Here is an 11,165-nt window from a genome sequence, read left to right as displayed (position 1 = left end):
ATGCCAACCTCCCAGATGATTTCACAGGCCTCATACAGACACAGATATCAGGTGGCAATTTTCACCTGATACGCCTCTTTGGGCTTCAGTGTTGGGGTAATCAGAGTTTCTTACCACAGTGTCAACCAATTAGATGGTTGACACTGTGGTAAGAACAGCCGTGGGTTATCTAAATGAGCAGGAAAATGAAGGCAGCTGAGCATGGGGTGCCATATAAAATCACTTAAGCCACTTGCCACTTACTACTTCCTATTTCCTGAGAAGTCCTGTGCTGGGAGTCAGCCCAGATGAAGGTCTCTGTGGCTTTAGAGGTCTTGATTCTCCTTGCTGCCTTTATTTGGCCTTGCGCTGAGGACATCTATGGTAAATGACCAGTTGTAGAGAAGGCTGCCTTGGAGGGGTTACTCAGAAGGGTCACTTTCCAGGCAGGCACTCTCCTGGGGCCAAATATTTTGACCACATATTTTCGGGTCCAGTAGACTTGAGTCCATATACTGAGGACACATTTTCTCTTTCTGCCTGAATGTCTGAGATTTTCTTTCTCCTTTGTTGTGGTCTTCTCTCTCCCTGGATCCTTCTCTGCAGAGGTTCCTTGGGAACAGCCCTCGACTCTGTTTTCAGTTTGCCATTTCAAACCCACTGCAAATTACCAGTAGCACTTGCCTGTATTGTAAGTTACTTGGTTCTATCTTAACTGACCTTCCTCTTTCCAGACTCTTCATATTTCCCCTTGATGATGCTCTTTTGTTCTTTTTAAAATGCTGTCTGATCTTCACTGATGTCAAATTCACCAATGGTTCTGCAAAGCCAATAGGATAAAGCAAAGTCAATGTCTGGGTCATCTATTAGATGATTACAGTATATCTTGTCTATTTTACCTGGAATATTCTCCATGTTTTGTGTTATCTGAATGCTTCCCAGCTTCAAGTTCTGACTAAGTGTCAACGTCAACTACTCTAAGGCAGCATTTCAATATTATTTATGTTCTTTGTGGTTTTTTTTTTTGTTAAAGATTTTTATTTTTTCCTTTTTCTCCCCAAAGCCCCCCAGTACATAGTTGTGTATTCTTCGTTGTGGGTCCTTCTAGTTGTGTCATGTGGGACGCTGCCTCAGCGTGGTTTGATGAGCAGTGCCATGTCCGCGCCCAGGATTCGAACTAACGAAACACTGGGCTGCCTGCAGCGGAGCGCGCGAACTTAACCACTCGGCCACGGGGCCAGCCCCCTTTGTGTTTTTTTTTTTTAAAGTCACTTAGATGTATCTATTTCCTTCTGCTTGAGGTGGAGTCTTTTTTGGAATTGATACTTGAATTTCCTATTTATCCATTTGGCCTGTAAACCCTTTGAGCAAGAACTATATATAGTTTCTGTTCTTTCCAACTTACCTAAAATGAATCTTTCAGAATGCCTAGAATAGCGCAGCTTGCGCGTTGGTTAGTTATGTTAGCTATGGACATTTGAATAATCTCAGTTCAGCACATGTGGAGAAAGGTCAGTGACCTGGGAGTCAGGGGAGGATTCTGGCTTCTGGGATGGGGTGAGTAGGGTGTTCAGGCTGGGCTATGGTACACGATGCTCGGGTGTGAGGAAGATCCTGCTTCAGTTAATGTATGCAGCAGCTATGTGTGTTCCTCAAATGATTTCTCAGCTATTTGAGATATAACCTCAGAATGTCAAACTGAAATTGACTCTAATATTAGTATGAATAAAAGTAGTGAAGGCAGAAGCGTGGACTTCTCATGTGTCCATGTCCACCTATCCTTTTAAACCTGTCTTGAATCCCAACCGTTGGAACCTTTTTGCCTTTAGGAAGGATATTCCTGATAATCTGGTCTAGGCGCTGTAGAGTAATACTTCAAACACGTGGAGGCATGTGATTCAAGTTACAGTGACTGAGGGAGAACAGGTGTCTCCAGTCCCAAAACAATTGAAAGTGCAAGAACATGGATAGATGTCCAAAAAAAAGTACGCTAAATGAAAGAAATCAGACAAAAAAGAGATCATACTGTATGTAGTTCATTTTTGTAAAATTCTAGAAAATACAAACGAATCTATAGCGACAAAAAGCAGATCAGTAGTTCCTTAGGGAGGGGGAAGGGAGCCTTCAAGTGGGTAGGAGAGAGTGATTATAAAAAGGCGCAAGAAAACATTTTTCCCCCAAATATCTCCCTGCCTGTTCTTTCTTGATGATGATTTATCTGTCAAGACCAAAAACTTCTAGGCTCAAATGGTGTTGGAGTTTTCCTACTCATTAATCACATAAATACCTTTTCATGCTGGGAAGATTCAGCTCCTCCAAAGTGCTGAAGAATATTCTGAATGTCTTCCAAGGCCTACTGGTCCCTAGTACTGGCTTGGGGGCCTTCCTAGTTAAGGTTTCAATTGTGAGCTATTCATTTCATTGTGTGATCTGACTTATTATTACCTCGCACTGATCACGTACGTGAGCACTGGTTAAATAGGAAAGAAGATAACACACAATTAGCCACTCTGACATATGACTGGCTTGCTCAGAATCATGTTAGGCTTATTCATGAGAAGTGTGAGATACTAAAATATTGATGGCAGATGGTCACTTTTAAGGACATTTGTTTCTTCCAACAATCACTTGTTGTCTTTTCCTAAACTGATGAAAGATTCATGTACAGGGAGATAATTTAGTGAGCTCTTGCTGTGGAAAAATTCTCCTCCAGTTCTTAGCATTTCTACAGCTACCATAGAGGGACAGTTTACTAATTAGGTCTGTGAAGTGGATAGGGTCAAGGTCAATCATGTGTATGGTTGGTGCCTAATAATACAAGTAATTTAACTTTTAGGCGATTTACACACTCCAGTTATAATGTTTGGCATACACTGTGTTATCAAGATTGGCATGAATGCTGGAAAACATCAGTGACAAGTTATCTAAATTGTACTGAGAAGGAAATCTTGTCTCCTGATTTTTCTGACCATATACCTGTTCATATATTTCTTCCAGAAGCAGGCTTTAAGTAAGGCTTCAGAGCTGGACTCCCTTATCAATTTACTCATCGCCTTATGTTCTTTCTGTAGGAGACAATAGCTAGTTATCATCATCCCTGAGTATTACTGAGCATACTCCTATTGTTGCTTTGCTTTTTTTTTCTTTTTTTGCCTTTAAAGATGTGCTGGAGGGGCACAGGAGGCATTGATCAGACTTCAGCAGCGCCTGAATTACTTATTTGTGGAATGAGAGGATGCCACTTTTATTTACTTTCTAGGTTTTGCTAGGCTCCAAAGAGAACTGACATGCAAGTTCTTTAGTGGTGGCTATATTTAAACACATATAGTAATATGGAGAACTATGAGAGTATAGGAAATTTGTCTTAATTGTCATCCCAACCCAGTGTAACTTAACTTTCCAGTTACTATGCAAAATTACCAGCTTGAATGCATGTTCACTTTAACTAGTTCAGCCCAGTCCACGTATTGGTCTGAGGCTCCGAGCACAGTCAGTCAAATTGCCAGACTTTATGTTTAACTGGACTATGAATTTTCACTTTGAGTATCCTTCACTGACTTATGAGTAAACTGTATTGCAGTTTTTACCAGTTTCTTTTTAACTAATAATTGAGTGTCTACAGAATCTAAACCCTGTCCAGCCAGCTGGGAGAACACTGCCTCCCTAAAGTTTGGATTGCTAGTCAGGTTTTATTCTCTCCTGCCCTCTCCTTTCTTAAGTGGTAAAGTAGAAATTCTGCAATTTCTGCTCATTTAGAAGTCCTGTGTATAGGTTGTGCTATCTGCAAGGGTTACAATTGAAATTATATATGTATGTGTATATAGATGTATATATACAATTATATGTATATATGTGTATCTACATATATTCAAGTGTGTTCTGTGCAGCCAGTGAATATGGAGATGATTAAGAAATGAAATCCATGTTTCAAAGTATTTATTCTAGCTTGGATGACAGGTTGTGTTACGGTTACTTATATCAATGGGAAAATAGGAAGAAAAGATTTAAACCTATTGCTTTTGCTTTTGTAAAACAGGAGGAGGCTGTATCAGATGAGATCTAGAGTCATTCTTTGGGGTGTGATTCTAATGCCTTAATAAGCATAAGACAGATATCAGCTACTTACAAATAGTCTGCTTGGAAAAAGCTTTAAAAAAATGTTTCTCATTTTAACTTTGTATGAATACATACATAAAGTTTGTATTGTGACTTGCTTCTTTCTCACAATTGTTTTTAGATTTACCTGTTTATATATATAGCTATGATTTATTTTATATAGCATATAGAATTTGATTATACAAATATATTACAATTTATTTCTTCGTTCCACTGTTGGTCATTTGACCCGGAATATTTTGTTCATTTACATTGGTTGTTATTGCTGATACACTTGCAATTCTTTGATTGCAACCAACTATTTTTTTTCCTCCCTTTTTCCATCTGCTTTTAATAGATGAAAGATTTACAAAATCATAATTTGTCTCCTTTGGGAGTTAGTGTGGCCAAGACAAATCATGTCAAAAGGACTTGTCAACTCAGGTCCTGTAGACCAGAGGATAAGATATTTTTTTCTCCCTCTCTTTCTCTTTCTCTTTCTTACTTTTTAAAAATAAATAAAATAAATATTCTTAAGACTTTTTAAAAATTTATTTTATTTTTTAAATTTTTTTGGAGGAAGATTGGCCCTGAGCTAACATCTGCCACTAATCCTCCTCCTTTTGCCAAGGAAGACTGGCCCTGAGCTAACATCCACGCCCATCTTCCTCTACTTTACATGTGGGATGCCTACCACAGCGTGGTTTGCCAAGCGGTGCCATGTCTGCAGCTGGGATCCGAACCAGCAAACCCTGGGCCACTGAAGTGGAACGTGGGAACTTAACCGCTCTGCCACCAGGCTGGCCCCTTATTAAGACTTTTTACAGTCAAAAGTCAGTTTTCACTTCCATTCTGTATGGAAATTCTTGCTTTGGTTTATTTATTTCACAGCTATATGATATTCTATAGTATGTCTATTCCATAATTTATTTATCCACTTTTCTCTTGGTGGACATTTGGCTTGTTCTGGGTTCTTTTCCTCTTTCAAATAATTCTGCAATATACTCTTCTGCACATCTTTTTATTACTTACTTTTTGTTCTTTTGTTTGTTTTTGGCTTTTTGTCTCTTTTTCCCTCTTTTTTGCCTTCTAGATTGTTTGAAATCTGTTTACTTTTGTCCTTCATTCTAGTTTGTCCTTCTCAAATTTGGAAGTATTACGATGTAATTTAAGGTTGCCTTTCTTTTCTGTCACTTATATGCATCTCTAAATATGAAAGCTAATAAATCTTTGTTTTCTTTCTCAACAATAGAAGGACCTATGAAACTGAACTCTGATCACCCCTTCAGAAACTCTGGGTTAATGTTTATCCAGCACACTAAGTCAAAATCTAGCACATTTTCACTTCTTCAAAAGGAAAGATGAAGCCATTAGAAATTGTGATTATTATTGACTTACTGAAGATTTCAATGTAGCAGATAAGAATGGCTTTTGCATAAAAAAGTTTCATAGAAATTTCATCCCAGTCAGTGGATTTTCTCTCTTTAAACTGTGTCCTCTCATGACTGTAATTGCTTCTGGTTCTGGCTGCTCTAGACATGGATTCTTCTATACCAGCCTCACTCTCTCCTTCTCCCTCTCTGGAAAGTATTCCTGGGAGCGCATCACTCATATTCTAATGCATTGCAATTTACTTCTGCCCCTTATGTGTGGTCCTCGATATATCACCCACTTTGGAATCTAATTTCTTTAAGAGGAGGCGGGAGGCTATAAGATTATGGTTTTTCTTACTCTTATGGGTTGATTTTCTTCCCTTTGAAATGACTGAAATCTAGTTATTTGGAGATATAATTATGTAAATATTTTGGAAAAGAGTGGTACTATGAAAACTCTTTGTACCTTATTCTTTAAGCTGTGATTACCTTTTATTTATTACAAAGGGCGGAGCTGAATGCTCTTCGACCTCTTCTTTAAGACACTCATCTGATGCTTTCTCATGTGATTCTTTCTGCAGTGCAGATAAGTTGTTCTCTGGACTGGGTGATGGTCTCGGTTAGCCCATGTGCACACAGCAGCAATCGCTATATATTTGCTGATGAATTATATCTGGGATCGGGCTGCCCTGTGACTCAGATACAAACATTTGTGTATGATTTTATATATCCTGTTCATGACTGTGGCATCAGGACAAAGGTGAGAATAGTGATTATTTGTAAAAACAACATAAATAGTTTTTTATACTTTTATGCCTGGTGCCAAAATTATTCTTTTTTTAAAGAACAAATTTTGCTTCTAGTTATAGTAATTTATGGGTAGATGACAACACAGTTCCTTGTGTATCATTCACTGAATGTTGGGCCATCTGTGTGCACTGAACCTTAGTGCACAGACTTCCAGACTGATTAAAAACGGGAACTGATTTTAAGTTGTCTTTAGGCTGCTATTGTATTTCACTAAAGCTTAGCAGACAGTTTTAAGTTTCATTCAATGCTCCTGATGTGGAAGGTCACCAGTCCTGGGAAGGTATTTCATATTCAACATCAGATCATTGGAATCTACCCATGTTCTATGAGGATGTGTGTCAATATGGGAAGTGGATTTTCATTGGAATAAAATCTCTGTTGGTTATTTTGCTAGGCGCAAATCTTAAACTATTGTTACCCTAGAATATTGTCTTTTCATAGATTTGCAAACTGAAACAGTTTATATTCAAACTATTTTCAAATATTTCAAATATTCAATATTATTTTGGGCCAATGACTAATTTTAATACTCACCTATGAATAATTTGGTCTTTATTTTAGAAATGAGGGCTCTGAAGCTTTGGAAGTTGTATTAATAATTTGCCTTGGGATGCACAGCTGTTTGGTGATGGGTTAGATGCCAAACCAGGATGATTACGCTCCAAAAGTTACACTTTAAACCACTCTGTTATTTAACCACCAAGTCATCCTTCTCAAAAGAGCTGTTGAAAGCTTTTTCATTAATGGATAATGAAGATGGCTCTAAGTGGCAGTTTAGGTTTGCTCCTATGTACTATGCAGATTTTTCCCAGGCACTTTAAATCCACTCTTATAGATAACACTCCTCTTTGGTGGGTTGTCAGACCTTCGTCTGTACCTAACAAGTGACAGTAGCAATTTCTGTGATCTTCAATGTTTTCTACTTCCTGTTCCTCTATTACTAAAAATACCTTATACTTAAACTTTGTGCTCTCCTAGGTTGTTTCAGAGGATACTCTCCTTTTTCAAACTGAGATGTACTTTAAACCTAGGAATATACATTGTGACTGTCAGAAAATCCCTTTGGAGTGTTATGCCTCGAGGTGAGTCCAATAGACCAGACCCCTTTTGAATGCATTAGGTTCACCTTTACTTATGAGATACTTCTGCAGGTGCATAGATTTGAGAGATTATGACTCACCCATAAGCGTTATTCTGAACAAACACGAAATTGCATTTGCAAAAATATTTTAATAAACACCCTCATTTTTTATTCTTTAAAGGTAATATTCATTTTAGAATCAAACCATATACAATCTGGTGTAATTAGGTTATTTTACAGTAAATGAACTAGAAAGCAGAGTCATTTAATACTCCAAGTTACCTTAGTAGGTGTACGAATCAAGCATGATATGATCTTACAATGCTTCCTCCTTCATAATACTATTTTCTGATATATTTTATGGTTCAGTTCCATGTTAGGAGAGTAAATGGCTAAAAAATGAAGAGAAAACCAATCTTTCATTTTATTACTAACTCATGGAGATATATGAAAGGAAGGGCTTATTAGTCTAATCATTAAATGCACTTTCCAATTTTGTGGAACTGAGACATTGAATCCCAAATATCCCCCACACCAAACTTTGAGACCAAGTGGAATGGCATCTTGATACACTTTTACCACGTCACTGAAATATTTACATTGAATGTTATAAATCTGAGTGATGAATCTTGGAAACCACTGAAAGCCATAGAAAAATTCTATACTTGTTTAACATGTGGAAAGAGTTGACATCAAAAAAATTTAGAGCTCAGAGTTAATGTGCAATATCTTTTAGCAGGATCAGAGTACTTTTTTTGGGGGGGATTGGTATGTTTTTATCATAGTAAATGTACATAAGATAAAATTTACCATTTTAACTATCTTTTTATTGAGATAACATTGATTTATAATATTATATAAATTTCAGGTGTACATCATTATATTTTAATTTCTGTGTAGATTACATCATGTTCACCACCCAAAGATTACTTACCATCTGTTACCATACACATGTGCCCAGTCACTTCTTTTGCCCTCCTCCCTCCCCACTTCCCCTCTGATAATCACCAGTCTAATCTCTGTATCTATGTGTTTGTTGTTTTTAATCTTCTATTTGTGAGTGAGATCATATAGTATTTGACTTTCTCCTTCTGACTTATTTCACTTAGCATAATACCCTCAAGGTCCATCCCTGTTGTCACAAATAGCAAGATTTCATCTTTTTTTATGGTTGAGTAGTATTCCATTGTGTATATATACCATATCTTCTTTATCAATTTGTCCCTTGATGAGCCCTTAGGTTGTTTCCAAGTCTTGGCTATTGTAAATAATGCCACAATGAAGATAGGGGTGCATATATCTTTACGCATTCATGTTTTCATGTTCTTTGGATAAATACCCAGTAGTGGAATAGTTTGACTTTATGGTAGCTCTGTTCTTAATTTTTTGAGGAATCTCCATACTGTTTTCCCTAGTGGCTGCACCAGTTTGTATTCTCGCCGGCAGTGTATGAGAGTTCCCTTTTCTCCACATCCTGTCTAAAACTTGTTGTTTCTTGTCTTGTTAATTATAGCCATTCTGACAGGCATGAGTTTTGACTTGCATTTCCTTAATAATTAGTGATGTTAAACATCTTTGCACGTGCCTGTTGGCCATCTGTATATCTTCTTTGGAAAAATATCTGTTCAGATCTTTTGCCTATTTTTTAATTGAGTTGTTAGTTTTTTTGTTGTTGAGATGTATGAGTTCTTTATATATTTTGGATATTAACCCCTTATCCAGTATATGGTTGGCAAATATCTTCTCCCAATTGTTAGGTTGTCTTTTTGTCTTGTTGATGGTTTCCTTCGCTGTGCAGAAGCTTTTTAGTTTGATGTAGTCCCACTGGTTTATTTTTTCTATTGTTTCCCTTCCCAGTCAGACATGATATTTGAAATATGCTGCTAAGACCTATGTTGAAGAGCGTACTGCCTATGTTTTCCTCTAGAATTTTTATGGTTTCAGGTGTTACATTCAAGTCTTTAACCCATTGTGAGTTAATTTTTGTGTGCATGGTGTAAGATAATGGTCTACTTTCATTCTTTTGCATGTGGTGTCCAGTTTTCCTAACACCATTTATTGAAGAGACTGTCTCCATTGTATGCTCTTGGCTCCCTTGTTGAAAATTAGCTGTCCATATATATGTGGGTTTATTTCTGGGCTTTTGACCATTTTAACCATTTTTAAGTGTGTAGTTCAGTGGCATCAAGTACATTCACATCGCTGAATACTCTTTATCCTCCATTTGCTTATTTTCATAGGGCCAAACCAAGGCTGAGGGATTTAATGATACTCTGGGAAGTAGCTGACCCTAAATAGAAACCAACACTTGATTCTCACACACACACATTTTCATCCCTATATCTTAGCCAATGCTTAGAGTAATGTAAAAAGCTCTGACCTAATGCCCTGGAGCATTGTCTCTGCAAAGGCTACCAGACTAATAGTAATGACTAAGGCATTTCCATTTTGATAGTAGTTTTTATATTGTTTGCAGCTTATCTTCCTTAGACAAAAATGAAGACTAGGCCAACAAAGGTATATGATCAGGTTTTTGGTGCATGAATTCTACCGTGTGTGTACACACACACACCCCTCCCTTGCCACCACTACACTGGGTCAGATTAAGCTTTTGACAGTTTTTACTTACTGTTCTCAGGATCCACTTGTCTAAGTTTGTTTTACTGGGCACTTTGGTGCTCTGCCAATGCAGGCATTATAAATCATCTATTATGCAGAATGTACAGGCATTATACGACACTAAATCACCATACTGAAATGATCCTGGCATTAAACAGTGGTAAAAATAACTTGGCCCCAAATTTAGACTCAGAAGGACCTGGTACCTAGTATGCCAATCTTACCTGCTTTCTGTTTTCCTTTTCTTTAGGAAATCAATATGGCTTATACCAGTTTCTATAGACAATGAAATAAAATTGGATCCTAGTCCCTTTATTGCTGACTTCGAGACAACGCCAGAAGAGTTAGGATTATTAAATTGTAGTCAAACTGAGTCCCTCCTACGGAGAAGTGGAAACTTGGAATTGGTATCATCAATTTTGTTGGAAAAATAATGTATTTTTATACAAAAAAATAGTTGGTATAAATCTTTCCTTAGGCATCTAATCCCTAAAAAAAAAAAAAAAAAAAAAACCTTAATTCAGTAAAGATCCTGATTCAGTGAAAGTATATTTTTAGGTACTTTTATTCATTAGGGGTATGGCATACTAATTTAATGTTAACTGTTAGGTAATTCATATTACTCATTTAAGTTTTATTTTCTGTTCTATATAGTATATTCAGGAATATGTCTTCAATAATAGTAGTTTGATCTCTTTACATGACCCTCCAAGAAATATGTTCTAAATCTTTTTCAGTAAGGATGAAAAATAGAGATAGGCATGTAAATGTGCCAGAAATTAAAATTTGTGCAGAGTCTAAAATTTAACATACTGACTCTTAAGAAAGACAAAGTCCTTTTATGTGAAGATGCTTTAACATGTGTGGACTTGCCTATTTAATAACTAAAGTTGGGTCCTAAAAATAATTTAATGTATATCACATTTGAGTAATTAATACAGAAGAAATTAGGTTCATATTCTAGAATTTAAGAAGCACTCCTTTAACTGAAATTTGATGTCAGAGTTTCCTTTCTCCCTGGCGAATTCTTCCACACTTGAAATATTTGGCTGATTGAGGCGATCAAGCGTAGAGCCATCCCACCACTAAAGAGCAGTTATTAGATGATCATTTATCACCAGTTACTTGTACCATCTTCTTTTCCCTAAAGAGGGAGTCTGTCCATGTAACACACCTAAAATCACTTCTGGTTTTTGGGAAATTTCTTA

At 36.9% G+C, this 11,165-nt stretch overlaps 1 protein-coding gene across 1 annotated transcript; it reads left to right on the top strand.

Moving 5' to 3' along the window:
* Positions 1-287: 287 nt before the first annotated feature.
* On the top strand, positions 288-10,391 carry OOSP2 (oocyte secreted protein 2). The gene is made up of 4 exons (XM_046644158.1): positions 288-363; positions 6,029-6,207; positions 7,236-7,339; positions 10,208-10,391. The coding sequence occupies exons 1-4, from the start codon at positions 288-290 to the stop codon at positions 10,389-10,391; spliced, it is 543 nt and encodes a 180-aa protein (XP_046500114.1).
* The last annotated feature ends 774 nt before the right edge of the window (positions 10,392-11,165 follow it).

This window comes from Equus quagga, chromosome 17, assembly GCF_021613505.1.
Source record: "Equus quagga isolate Etosha38 chromosome 17, UCLA_HA_Equagga_1.0, whole genome shotgun sequence".
NCBI lineage: Eukaryota > Metazoa > Chordata > Mammalia > Perissodactyla > Equidae > Equus > Equus quagga.
Note: the sequence above shows the minus strand (reverse complement) of the source record. Positions and strands in the feature narration are given on the sequence as shown.

Bases quoted from the DNA above. Each gene is read 5' to 3' on its own strand.
- OOSP2 (XM_046644158.1), top strand. From the start codon at position 288: ATGAAGGTCTCTGTGGCTTTAGAGGTCTTGATTCTCCTTGCTGCCTTT. The intron at 364-6,028 runs GTAAATGACCAG...TTCTTTCTGCAG, and splicing joins TTGCGCTGAGGACATCTATG to TGCAGATAAGTTGTTCTCTG. The intron at 7,340-10,207 runs GTGAGTCCAATA...CCTTTTCTTTAG, and splicing joins TTGGAGTGTTATGCCTCGAG to GAAATCAATATGGCTTATAC.